Raw genomic sequence first — 13,869 nt, 5'->3', positions numbered from 1 at the left:
GATCCATTTGCCTATATTTAGCCTATATCTCTGTAAACCCTCCTAACCAAGCATTCGTCCAAATGTCTTTTAAAAGTATTGGTTTATTTAGTTTAGAGATACCGCGCAAAAACAGGCCGTTTGCCCACCGAGTCCGCTCCGACCAGTGATTTTCCGTAGACTAGCACTATCCTACACAGTAGGGACAATTTACAATTTTTACCCAGGCCAATTAACCAACTAACTTGCAGGTCTTTGGGATGTGGGAGGAAACCGGAGCACCCGGGGAAAACCGACGCGGTCGTGGGGAGAACGTACTAACTCCTTACAGGCAATACCCATAGTCAGGATCAAACCTGGGTCTCTGGTGCTGTAAGGCAGCTGTGTCATTGTGCCTCCCCAAAATGCAATGCACATAGGTAATATAGAATAATATCTCAAAATGTCAATAAATTAATAACCATGATACTAATGTGAGACTTTGGTGTAACCAAAGACAGTTAAAGTCATACAGCACAGAAACGGGCCCTTCGACCCACTTGCCCATACCGACCAAGATGCCCTATCGACACTAGTCCCACATGCCTACATTTGGCCCATATCCCTCTAAACCTGTCCTATCCATGCACCCTTCCAAATGCCTTTTAAATGTTGCTATAGTAGCAAGTATTGTCCGTAAAAGTTCCTAGTTGCTCATAAGTTTATGTTCTAAGAGCAGAATTAGGCCATTTGAACCATCAAGTGTACCTCGCCATTCATTCATGGCTGATCTATATTTCCCTCTCAACACCATTCTCCTGCCTTCTCCCCGTAACCCCTGACACCCTTACTAATCAAGAATCTGTCAATCTCCGCTTAAAAGTATCCATTAATGGCCTGCAGAGAGCTGTGTGTGGCAATGATTTCCACAGATTCACCACCCTCTGACTGAAGAAATTCCCCCTCATCTCCTTTCTAAATGTACGTCCTTTTATTCTGAAGCTGTGCCCTCTGGTCCTAGACTCTCCCACTAGTGGAAACATCCTCTCCGCATCCACTCTGTCTAGGCCCTTCTCTATTCGGTAAGGTTGAATAAGAGCTCCCCCCCCCCAATCATTCTAAACTCCAGCGAGTACAGGCCCAGTGCCAGCAAATGCTCATCATGAGGTGTAGTGCAGTGATAATGGCAGGAAAGCAGGTGGATGTGACATTTTGAATCCTTGTCACTTCCCCAGTGTGATTGTCCCACCCCCACCGTCCCAGGATGCCACCACATAGCTCTGTGAGGAATCTGCTTTCTTCCTAAAGGTCTCAATTGCCTTTCTCATCTAATCCTGGACCAGACCAAAGTAAGCGACTCGGGAATGATGGATTACCTGGCCGTTGCCCCGGTAACGCTTGTTCACCTCAGTCTAAATCAGACAGCCATCAGTGATCGGGTGTTGGCCGCCTTGCCTTCTGCCGTCCCACAGCTCCGTCTCCTCAGCATCAAACATACCAAGGTCAGTGAGCAGCCTCCGATCATGCCTAAGGGGCCACTCCATCCCTGTAACACTTGCCCCTGTACCGGCGTCATGCCTTGGAGTAATGTGGTCACAAGGAACAGCAGGTGCTGGTTTACCATAAAAGACACAGTGCTGGAGTAATTCAGTGGGTCAGGCAGCATCCCTGGAGAAGGGCAACGTTTCAGGTTGAGATCCTTCATAGTTTGAAGAAGGGTCTCGACCTGAAAAGTTCACCCATTCCTTCTCTCCAGAGATGCTGCCTGACCCGCTGAGTTACTCCAGCATTTGTATCTATCCTTGGTGTAAGGCAGCAACTCTACCACTGCGCCACTGTGCCGCCCTCTGTGTAGTAGGCAGGGGGAAAGCTGGAAAACAAATCGGACAGCTCAAAAAGCCTGGTGAGTGATACAGGTGAGGAGGTTTGATTGGCAAATGGGTGGATAAAGGTCAGAGATGAAAAGGCAAAGAGAGTAAGATGATAGAAGAAATGTGAAGCCAGAGGAAAGAATACTGGAGGAAGGGGAAAGGGATAAATAGGTGTGCACCCCAGTGGGGAACAGGGAAGAGGGGACAATAGCACCTTGATATGACAGGGTCTCTTAAAGCCTCTTACACAAGTCTCAGCAGCATGGTGAGAACAAGACCAACCGCCTCAGATAATGATCTCACACACAGCCCCTCACTGGGGAATAGGTGAGAGAGAGACATACGCACACAATGACCCTCGCTGGGGGGATGGGTCCCACACTCACACACACACTAACCCTCGCTGTGTTACATGCTGTTGGTTTGAGTCAGTGTGTGGAAATCGTGTGTCGTTGGCCTGCGTTCCCAGTCGCTGTGCTTGCTCTCTCCAGGTGTACGACGTTTCAGCCCTGAAGGATCTGCCATCTCTTCAGACCTTGCATCTGGACAACACGTGCGTGACCGAGAGCTCCCTGCGCACACTGGGCTCTCACTCCACTCTCTCTTCTCTCAGTCTGTGTGGCCTGCACTCCCCCAACGGAGATGTCACACTGCAGATTATCTCAGGTGGGTCAACAATGGTCAGGCTGACGTCCCGCCGTCCCCCTTCACTCACCCAGTCTTCTGATCCCCATTGCTCGGGTACTGACACCCGCAACCACCTGGAGATGCAACACCTGTCCCTGTACCTCCTCCCTCACTTCCATCCAGGGACCCCAGCAGTCCTTCCAGGTGAGGCCGATGTGAGACATATACCTCCTCAAACCTTTAAAGCTTTGGAGAGATATACAGCATGGAAACGGGCCCTCTGGCCCACCATCCACACTGGCCTCCAATCACCCGCACAGTAACACTATCCTACACACTAGGAACTATTTACAATTTTACTGAAGCCAATTTAACATCTTTGCAGTGTGGGAGGAAACCATAGATCCCAGAGTAAACCCACGCAGTCACAGGGAGAACATGCAAACTCCATACAGACAGCACCCGTTGTCAGGATTGAACCTAGGTATCTGGCACTATGAGGTAGCATCTCTACCGCTGCGCCACTGTGGCACCCACTTCATATGCTGCATCTGGTGCACCGGATGTGGCTTCTTGTACATCGCCGAGCCAAGTGTAGATTGGAAACCATTTTGCCGAGCACTTGCGCTCTCCCCACCAAGGCCTAATGGATCTTCTGGGTGCTCACCATTTAAGCTCCCCTTCCCATTTCCTGACTGACCTTTCCGTCCAGGGCCTCCTCCATTGCTAGAGTGAGGCCACACGCAAACTGGAGGAAGAGCACCTCGTATTCCGCTTGGGTAGATTAAAACCCAAAGGTATGAACGTTGAATTCTACAATTTTAGGTAACTGACCTATAGCAAACTCGCCCTTCCTCCAGCCCTTCCCTCCCCCATTCCTGTGCCCCACCTGGACTCTCATCTGTTTCTCTCCTCTCACCTATATTTCATTTAGCGTCACAATTCGCACCTCCACTATCTTTATCTCACAGCTTTGGTCCTTTCTTCTCTCGCCTTTGTCCGGCCATCTGCTTATCACACAAACCCTCACCTGTCACTTGTTAGTCTTTGTCCTGCCCATCCTCTCTTCCAGCCCCCCACCCCACCCCACTACCCAACCACAATCAGCCTGAAGAAGGGTCCCGACCTGAAATGTCGCCGATTCATGTTCTCCAGATGTGCTGCCTGAGTCGCTGAGTTATTTCAGCACTTTGTCTTTTTTTGTTGTGCATTGGTATGGCTTGATTAGTCTTCCCACCTATCTTTTTTATCAACCTTGCACTTTTTTATCTGCACTTACTCTGTACCTCTAACGCTATAACGCTGTAACACTATATTCTGCACTGCGGTATTTTTCTCTTTGCACTTCCTGTGATACTTGTGGATGGTATGCATGCATAATATAATTTGAAGATTGACACAAAGTGCTGGAGTAACTCAGTGGGTCAGGCAGCATCTCTGGGGGGAAAAATAGGATGTGAAATTTCGGGTCGGGACCCTTCTTCAGACATCTCTTGAGTCTATAGACGGGTCCCGACCCAAAATGTCACCCAGTCTGAGGACGGGTCCTGACCCGACACGTCACCCATCCTTTATCTCCAGAGATGCTGCCTGTCTTGCTGAGTTACTCGACTACTTAGTGTCTATCTTCGGTGTAAACCAGCAATTGCAATTTCTTTCCACACATAGTATAAATTGACCGGCAAGCACATAGACAAAGTTTTTGTCTGTATCTCATTACATCTGACAGTAATAATCCAACACCAGCACCATTTTGTTACCCCCTCATGCCCAGGTCTAAAGCTGACTCACCTGAAGCTCCCGGACAGGCATTCAGTCAGTGACTCTGGTCTCTGTTTCCTGTCTCTTTTGGAGCGACTGACGGAGCTGGACCTGACGGACTACACACAGGTGACGGACAAGGGGGTCAGCCACCTCGGTCGACTTCTGAGGTGAGTCTCTGCTGAGTTCCCAGCCTCCCTCTCAGAGGCTCATCATCGACGGAACGCTGTTAACACAGCTTCATATACAGCTTTATAGGACTTTGGGCAGGCCGCATTTGGAGTATTGCGTGCTGTTTAGAGATTTAGTTTAGTGATACAGCATGGAAACTGGCCCATCGAGGCCATGCCGATCATTGATCACCAGTTCTGTGTTATCTCACTTTCTCATCCACTCCCTGCACGTTGGAGGCAATTTACAGAAGGACAATTAGTCTACAAACCAGCACATTGGCACAGACTCGGTGGGCTGAAGGTTCTGTTTCTGCACTGTATCTCTAGTCTAAAGTCTAATCAAGAACCTGTCAATCTCCGTTTTAAAATACCCAATGGCTTGGTCTCGGGGCTGTACTTTTCTGTGTTCCATGTCCCATATCCTGTGGGAGTGTGACTTTCGGAGTGTGACTGTGGGAGTGTGACTGTGGGAGTGTGTCAGTGGGAGTGTGTCAGTGGGAGTGTGACTGGGAGTGGCACTGTGCGAGTGCGAGCAACTGCAGGTTCTCTCTCTCCCTGTGGGAGCCTGACTGTGGGTCCTCTCTCCATGTGGGAGTGTGTTTGTGGAAGTGTGTCAGTGGGAGTGTGACTGACTGTGGGAGTGTGACTGGGAGTGCCACTGTGGGAGTGCCACTATGGGAGTGCCACTGTGGGAGTGCCACTGTGGAAGTGTGCCACTGTGGAAGTGTGCCACTGTGGAAGTGTGCCACTGTGGAAGTGTGCCACTGTGGAAGTGTGACACTGTGGGAGTGTGACTGTGGGAGTGTGACTGTGGGAGTGTGACTGTGGGAGTGTGACTGTGGGAGTGTGACTGTGGGAGTGTGACTGGGAGTGCCACTGTGGGAGTGCCACTGTGGAAGTGTGCCACTGTGGGAGTGCCACTGTGGGAGTGTGAATATGGGAGTGCGAGCGACTGCAGGTTCTCTCTCTCCCTGTGGGAGCCTGACTGTGGGTCCTCTCTCCATGTGCAGGCTGACCAAGCTGTCGCTGAGCAACACGCTGGTGACAGACGCCGGCCTGGTTCACCTGCATCCTCTCAAGTACCTGGAAGAGCTGTGCCTGGATCGCACCAATGTTGGCAGCAAAGCAGTGGCCCAGTGCATCCGGAGCCTGCCCCATTTACAGGTCTGTACCCCATCCCCCACTGGCACGTCGCGGGAACCAAGGAGGGGGACCTGTGTGAAACTTCCCAACAGTGAGAGGCCTGGATAGAGAGGATGTATCCACTAATGGGAGAGTCTAGGACCAGAGGTCACAGCTAGAATTAAAAGAAAACTGAAGGATAACTTTTTCCTCACAAAGGGTGGTGGGCGTATTGAATGAGCTGCAGGGGGAGGTAGTTGAGGCAGGTACCATCAAAACGTTTACGTAAAGGTACATGGATAGGATAGGTTTAGAGGGATATGGGCCAAATGCAGGCAGGTGGGACCAGTATATGGGACGTTGGTTGTTATGGGCAAGTTGGGCTGTATGACTCTATTGTTTCTGTGCTGTATGACTCTTATAAAACCTGGGTCAGGCCATATTTGGAGTATCCCTCTCAACCTCATTCTCCTGCCTACTCCCCATAACCCCTAACACCCTCACCAATCTAAACTCTGTCAATCTCCGCCTTACAAAAATGCCCATTACGGCTTCCACAGCAGTCTGTGGCAATGAATTCCACAGATTCACTACCCTCTGACTGAAGTAGTTTCCCCGTGATCTCCTTTCTAATGTTTGCCCATTTATTCTGAGGCTAATGCTTCTGGTCCTAAATACTCCCACTAGTGGAAACACCCTCTCCACATCCATTCTATCCAGGCTTTTCACTATTCGGTAAATTTCAATGAGGTCCCCTTCTAAACTCCAGCGAGTACAGGCCCAGTGCCGTCAAAGCCTCATACGTTAACCCAATCATTCCTAGGATCGTTCTCATAAACCTCCTCTGGATCCTCTCCAATGCCAGAACATCCTTCTTCCAATATGGGTCCAAAACTGCTCACAATACTCCAAATCCAGTCTGACCAGTGCCTTGTGAAGCCTCAGCATAACATCCCTGTTTTTTTATTCTACTTCTCGCAAAATAAATGCTAGCATTGCATCCTTCCTGTACTCCGTCTTGTCATTGTTAGTGATCTGGCCCACCAGAGTGGAGTCATCTGCAAGCCTGTACTTGGAGTTAGAGACAAGTTTGGGCGAACAGTCTCAGTGTACAGGGAATTCAGTAGAGGACTGAGAAGGCATTATTGCCTTCTCAGTCCTCTACTGTGGATTGTGGAGGAGGGGTTGTGGCCTGTGAGGATATTGAGGGTACAGTGGCAGGAGAGGGAGCTGAGTCTCTGGGCTGGTGGTTTGGCTTTGCTGGGGCTGGGACCATGTGTGTGACTGTGTTTGTGTGTTTAACCACAGGTGCTGGGCTTGGCGTCGACTCGTGTGGGGGACAGTGTGATGGCACAGGGGCTGCTATTCTGCACCCAGTTGCTCAAGGTCAACCTCAGCCGCACACGCATCACAGATCGAGGTAGCTGTCCCCCCCCTTTCCCCATGACCCCCACTCCCTCCCCTTGACCGCCGCCCCTCATTAGAAAACAGTCAGCTCCAGCCCACAGCATGACTCCCCACCTGCTGGGTGACTGACTGAAGCTGCTTCACTACTCGAGCAGTTAGATTAGAGTTCCTGGGTGGGTGGATGCATGAGAGGGAAAATGTGTGTGTGGGTGTGTATATGTGGGTCTGTGTGCATGGTGGTCTATCTGTTGGGTGTGTGTGCGTGTCAGTCTGTGGTGGTCTGTGCAGGTGTGGACACGCATCGTTCTGTGTGTTTGTGCAGTGGTCTGTGTGTGCCTGTGTGAGACATGGTGTGGTCGTCGTGTGCGTCTGTCTGTGCATGTTTGCATGCATTGTCCTCTCTGTGTGTGTGCACGTTGGTGGTCTGTGTGTGTACTGGCCTGTGTGTGCATGCATTGGTCTGTGTGTGCATGCATCGGTCTGTGTGTGTGTTGGGATCGCATGTAAAACAAAGCTTTTCATTCTCCCTTGGTCCACGTGCCATTCATAAACCTGAACCTAACCTAACCATCTTCTCCTCTGGTTCCTAGGTCTGAGGTACCTGAGCCAGACCAAGGTGGTGCAGGTGAATCTCGACGGGACGGGTGTGACGGTGCCCGGTGTCAGCGGACTGATGGCAAACTGCCCCGGCATCACCAGCATCCGTGCAAACAGCCTCCGCACCCTGCCCCCGGACCAAGCCTCCGACGAAGAGATGGTGGCTGAGGACTGACAGGAGGCCAGGAGTGAGGAGAGGATGGGGTGCTTATCCCACCTGTCCTGAAACTAGGTGACGGGGCAGTGTAGAGAGCTCCACGCTGGCCATTCCTGTCTTGGGAGTGGGTGACTGGGCAGTGGAGCAGGACCATCACCCTGTATCCAACACTTGCTTTTGTTATTCCTGGGAAATACACAGGGAATGTTATCACCTTATCTGGGAGTGTGTGATGGGGCAGTGTAGAGGGAGCTTCATTCTGTGTCTGACCCCCGGGTGTGTGTGATGGGGCAGTGTAGAGGGAGCTTCATTCTGTGTCTGACCCCGGGTGTGTGTAATGGGGCAGTGTAGAGGGACATTCACTCTGTGTCCTCCTCCTGCTCTCTGTCTCTCCTGTAAATCCCCATCTCCCCCACCCTCTCCCCACCAGTCTCTCCCACTGTTGGTACCCTGAAGTCTCCCCTTACCCTCTTCCCCACCATACTCTTCCCTAACCTTGGTACCGTACAGTCTCCCCACCACACTCGCCCCCACCCCTACCCTTGGCACCCAGTAACTCTCCCCAATCTCGCCCACCCCTATCCTCTTCACTTTTGCCTGTCCCCATCCCTCTCCCCGGTACTCACCTCCCCCTGCCACCATCCTTCGCACCCCATAACTCCCTTCTCCCCACCGCACTCTCCCCACCGCACTCTCCCCACCTCCCTACCATACTCTCTCCCCTCTACCCCCACCCTTAGTACTCAACTCGCCCGTCTTTCACCACCCAACAGCACATTTGCGCCCATCTGCCCCCACCCCTCTCTCCTCCACACTCCCCTGTCCCCACCACACTACCCTCCCCTCACCACACCACACTACCCTCCCCTCACCACACTGTGTCCACCCCTCTCCCCACCACACTGGCCCTCCCCTGTCCCCACCGGCCCTCCACCACACTGTGTCCACCCCTCTCCCCACCACACTGTCCACCCCCTCCTCTCCCCACCACACTGTGTCCACCCCTCTCCCCACCACACTGTCCACCCCTCCCCTGTCCCCACCACACTGTGTCCACCCCTCTCTCCACCACACTACCCTCCCCTCTCCCCACCACACTGGCTCTGCCCCTGTCCCGACTCTCATCCCACTGTGGAGACCACACTCAACCACTGACCTTTCCTGACCAAGCCTTGTCTGCCCCCACCCCTCGCTGCATGCCTCCGGTTACTCCCCACCTCAAGTGAGCCACAACATCCCAGAGTGCTTTCGAATGGAAATGACTGCTGTAAACTCTAAAAGCAACCAGGTAATTATTGTACAGAGTTCTCGCATGGGATGGAAGATGTGAATAAATACGTTGATGTTTGTGAGCAGTTTGAGGTTTAAATATTGCCTGTTGTGTGGAATACTTGCACATCTGTCTAATGTGTTCCATAATGTGACATTCCTCTATCACTTGTTTATGCACCCTCCTCCCCTAATGACGCATCACTCCCACATACTCTCCGTGACGGTGTGTCATCCCCTTAATCCCCCCCCCCATCCCAACATGCCTATGCTGACCAACATGCCCCATCTTCATTAGTCTCACCTGCCTACCGTTGCCCCATATCCCTCTAAACCTGTCCTATCCATGTACCTTTCCAGATGTCTTTTAAATATTGTGATATGACATGCCTTAACTATCCCCTTTGGCAGCTTGCTCCATATACCCAACCCCCTGTGTGAAAAAGGTTACCTCTTGGGTTCCTATTAAATCTTTCCCCCCTCACCTTTAGTTCTTGGTCCTTACTCTGAGTAAAATACTCTGTGCATCCACCCTGTCTATTCCCCTCATGATTTTATACACCTCTATAAGATCAGCCTTCTTAGCTCCAAGGAATAAAGTCCTATCATGCCCACACTCTCCCTGTAGCTCTGCACTCTCTATCTAACCATGTCTGGATAGCACGCTACGAAAAAGCTTTTCACTGTACCCGATACAAGTGACAATAATAAACTAAACACAACTCTTCGACCACCCTGCACAATACTTACCCCAGCAACAAACCAAATGTTTTGGTTGCATTACTTACACTATTATGATCTGCTTATCCAGTATAACTGATCGAATAATTAATACAATTAATATTTATTTGTGTTGCGTTAAAGTGCCTGTGAACGTGAAAACTCCACATAGACAACACCCATAGTCGGGATCGAACCCGGGTCTCTGACGCTGTGAGGCAGCAGCTCTACCCTCTGCACCTCGTGCTGTCCTTAAGGCAAAAGAACATCCCCCAGCAAGACTGGTCACCAGATTAAAATCAGATCTATTTATTTAACATAATTCATACATTCACAATATGCAGGAGTTTTGGACGACTGATATATTTCTCTATAATTTTATGGATAGTTTTCACAAAGGAGGCAAGATGATAGTGGGGGGGTCACACTGATTGGTCTGCATGCCGCAAGGTGGGGGGGGGAGGGTTGGGAGCAGCGATGAGGTGAGATCGAGGGGTGTAGTTCGGAGGGCAGGGACACCACATAACCACACCTTCACTCGGTCAATGCTATCGGGCAGGAGGGGGGGAGGGAGGGAGGAGGGGTGATGGACATCCTGGATTGGAAATGCCTGAACAAGAATAAAATACCCAATCTTCCAACCTACCTGGCTGTGGCCCCTGCACTTTTCTCTACCCTTTCACTGGAGCTGCAATACTGAATTCTATACTCTATCTCTCTTTGCTCGCCCAGTTAAGGTCATGTACGGTATGATCTGCCTGATAGCACGCAAAATGAAGTTTTTCCACTGTATCTCAGTACAGGTGACAATAATAAACTGATAACCGACTAGGGGGTGGACCTCCAGCAGTTACTGACTGAGCTCCCGGGGGAGAGTGCAGGATTGGGGACAATCGGGAAGTAAAATTACAATAGAGTCGTACAGATTGAATTGGAGAGTTGTGTTTCACTGGCTGAGGTCAATAGGCAGAGCCAAAATAATCGAGGACCACTTCTACCCCGACCATTCCCTCTTCTCCCCTCGGGCAGAGACACAAAAGCTTGACAGCATGTACCACCAGACTCGGGAATAGCTTCTTCCCCGCTGTTATAAAGACTACTGACCGGGGCCTTGGGCCTGTACTCGCTGGAGTTTAGAAGGATGAGGGGGGACCTCATTGAAACTTACAGAATAGTGAAAGGCCTGGATAATGTGAATGTGGAGAGGATATTACCACTAGTGGGAGAGTGCAGGACCAGAGGGCACAGCCACAGAATAAAACAATTTCGGCCTGGATAATGTGAATGTGGAGAGGATATTACCACTAGTGGGAGAGTGCAGGACCAGAGGGCACAGCCACAGAATAAAACAATTTCGTTAGTCTAGAGGGTGGTGAATCTGTGGAGTTCATTGCCACAGACGGCTGTGGAGGTCGTCATTGGGTATTTTTAAGGCGGAAACCGACAGATTCTTGATTTGTACGGATGTCAGGGTTGGAGAGAAGGCAGGAGAATGGAGTTGAGGGAAAGATAGATCAGCCATGACTGAATGGCAGCATAGACCTGATGGGCCGAATGGCCCAATTCTGCTCCTACATCTTATGAACTATAACGCTGTAACACTATATTCTACTGATATTTTTCTCTTTGCTCTACCTGTTGTGCTTGTGTATGGCTTGATCGGACTCCTCCTGCATGGTATAATTTGACTGGATAGCACGCAAAGCTTGTCACTTTATCTCAGTCCACGTAGCAATAATAAACCAGCGCCGATCTTCTCGGAACCAGGGGATTCGAACCAACGGCGTCATTCGAAGGGGAAGGGCACTCTGCCAGGTGTGGTGACGGTGTGGAGTGTCCCCCTGAGACTGTGTGGCAGGGAGGGAGGGGCACTGACCACATTGTGTGGGCGGAGGCCGCAGTCGACCCCCGCCCCCGCTTACAGCTGACTTGGAGCGGCACCTCGTTCCTCTTCTCTCCCCCCCCCCACCCTCCCCGGGGCATCAGCAGGCGAACTCCTCGAAGGTGCCAAGGGTAGGATGTCGGGGCAGCATGTTGGGGGTGAAGCCCAGGCTGTCCGAATGGCTGCGGAGGGTGTCACACGTACTCTGTAGGGAGAAGGGGAGATGAGGTTGGGGAGGGTAGTTGGGAGTGGGGGGGGTGGGTGTTAGCGGGGAGGAGGAGAGGGGGATGGAGGTGAAGGGAGCGGAGAAAAGGGGATGAAAGAAAGGGGTGGTCGGAGGTGGAGTGGGGAGGGGGGTAGAGGGGAGTGGGATGGAGGGGGAGAAGAAGGACGTTAGTGGGCCAGTGGAGAAGCATTCAGACGCTTTGCAGACACTCCCCACCCCCTCCCCACAGACTCCCCCTCCCCAGAGGCTGTCGGCTAGGCACCGCCCCAAAGCCCTTCACGATCCCCAACATCAGCACGTCACGTTCTGTACATGTGAACAAACGCGTAGAACATAGAACAGCACGGGAACCGGCTCTTCGGCCCACAATGCCAAGTTAACCTGATCTCCTCTGCCTGTATGTGATCCATATCCCTCCATCCCTCCTGCATATCCATGTGCTTATCTAAAAGCCTCCTAAATACCACCACCTCTGGCAGGCACCCACCACCCCCTGTGTAAAAGACATTTGCCCAGCTCATCTTTAAACTTTGCCTACTCATTTTAAAGCTCTGCCCTCCAGACAGTCAGAACTTGATGCCCAAGGTGGAAATATTAAAGACCAGAGGGCTTTAAGGTAAAGGCAAAGTTTAAAGGAGGTGTACGGGGCAAGTTGTTTTTGTTACGCAGAGGTGGTGGGTACCTGCAAATGTACTGCCAGGCGTGATGATGGAGGCAGACACGATAGTGGTCTTTAAGAGGCTTTTCGATAGGCACATGGATATGCAGGGAATGGAGGATTATGGATCACATGCAGGCAGAGGAGATTAGTTTAATTTGGAGACACAAGGAATTGCAGATGCTGGAATCGTGCGTAAAATGCAAAGTGTGCCATAAAGATAAGGCATTGACTTTGTGGGCCGAAGGACCTGTTTTACGTTCTAACGTGTGGTGGCGTGTTCCCTTGTAAGCTGCCCCGTGTCTTTACCAGGTTGTCGGAGTGACTCCTCTTTGATCTGTTCCTGCGTCGAGCGATCTTGTCTTTGAGGACCTGCAGGTGCGGGGGGAGGATCTGGGTTAGAGACACGCTCCGCTCCAGCACACGGCCTCCATCACTAAAATAGCCACTCACACTGCCCTTACCTCGTAGATATAGTCAAAGATTTCCAGGATGGTTAAGATACTGGCTCCGATGAACAGGCCCATCTGTCCACCGATATCACCTGCAAGACCAAGAAGGGAACAAGGTACAGGAGCCTGAAAACTAACGTCCATATTCAGGAGCAGCTTTTTCCCTACAACGATCAGGCAATCAGGCCACGACCTCCAAATAAGTTGTGTACTACATAGACTTGGGGGCATTATTTTTGTCTTTGCACTATTAGGACAGCACGGTGGCATAGTGGTAGAGTTGCTGCCTTACAGCACCAGAGATCCGGGTTCGATCCCGACTACGGGTGCTGTCTGTAAGGAGTTTGCACGTCCTCCCTGTGACTACGTCCCTCCCGCACTCCAAAGGCGGAAACAGGCCCAGCAGTCCACCGCGCCGATAAGCAATCCCCCCCATACATTCGCACTATAATTTACAGAGGCCAATTATCCGACAAACCCGCACGTCTTCGGAGTGTGGAAGGAAACCGGAGCACCCAGAGAAAACCCACGCGGTCACAGAGAGAACATACAAACTCTGTACAGACAGCACAAATAGTCAGGATCTAACATGGGTCTCTGGCGCTGTGAGGCAGCAACTCTACCGATGCGCCACCCTACCTGTACCTGTTCTATGGAACTGTCTGTTCCCTCCACAGATGCTGCCCGGCCCACTAGGTTCCTCCGGCAGCTTGCAGATGGGCGACACAGGAGAGAGGACACGGGGGGGGGGGGGAGGGGGGAAGACAGTAGGGTGCACGTGGATGGGGGAGACGGGAGACAGAAAGGTGGGGATCGAACGGCTGCTTTACCGACGGGGTAGTGAGATTTGGGGGGGGGGGGGGGGGGGGCAGGACCGTCTTAATGCATGGGCCTGATGGGCACTTGCCCGGGGGCCCACGAGCATAGGGGCCCCATGCTGATCTGTGTATGTTAAGTGACTTGCAATAAATAAATACTACTTCTCTCTC

The 13,869-nt window shown here is 51.5% G+C and overlaps 2 protein-coding genes across 4 annotated transcripts in view; one reads left to right on the top strand and one right to left on the bottom strand.

Annotated features, from left to right (window-relative positions):
• Window positions 1-10,102, top strand: part of LOC144592831 (uncharacterized) — a 38,478-nt gene extending 28,376 nt beyond the window's left edge. For all 3 annotated transcript variants that reach the window (XM_078397963.1, XM_078397961.1, XM_078397962.1), the window contains exons 12-17: window positions 1,267-1,460; window positions 2,321-2,495; window positions 4,231-4,387; window positions 5,401-5,554; window positions 6,821-6,932; window positions 7,510-10,102. In XM_078397963.1, the coding sequence (XP_078254089.1) occupies window positions 1,267-1,460; window positions 2,321-2,495; window positions 4,231-4,387; window positions 5,401-5,554; window positions 6,821-6,932; window positions 7,510-7,691 (974 nt within the window). In that variant the 3' untranslated portion in view covers window positions 7,692-10,102. The remainder of the gene's footprint in view (window positions 1-1,266; window positions 1,461-2,320; window positions 2,496-4,230; window positions 4,388-5,400; window positions 5,555-6,820; window positions 6,933-7,509) is intronic.
• The window catches only part of LOC144593032 (acid-sensing ion channel 3-like), a 10,761-nt gene continuing 6,847 nt past the window's right edge, over window positions 9,956-13,869 (bottom strand). The window contains exons 3-6 of the mRNA XM_078398445.1: window positions 12,893-13,013; window positions 12,738-12,800; window positions 10,934-11,749; window positions 9,956-10,845 (exon numbers count right to left, since the gene is read on the bottom strand). Of these exons, the coding sequence (XP_078254571.1) occupies window positions 11,645-11,749; window positions 12,738-12,800; window positions 12,893-13,013 (289 nt within the window). The 3' untranslated portion in view covers window positions 9,956-10,845; window positions 10,934-11,644. The remainder of the gene's footprint in view (window positions 10,846-10,933; window positions 11,750-12,737; window positions 12,801-12,892; window positions 13,014-13,869) is intronic.

The sequence above is a fragment of the Rhinoraja longicauda genome, chromosome 4 (assembly GCF_053455715.1).
Source record: "Rhinoraja longicauda isolate Sanriku21f chromosome 4, sRhiLon1.1, whole genome shotgun sequence".
NCBI classification, from domain to species: Eukaryota; Metazoa; Chordata; class Chondrichthyes; order Rajiformes; family Arhynchobatidae; genus Rhinoraja; species Rhinoraja longicauda.
This window is presented reverse-complemented; position numbering and strand designations above follow the sequence as displayed.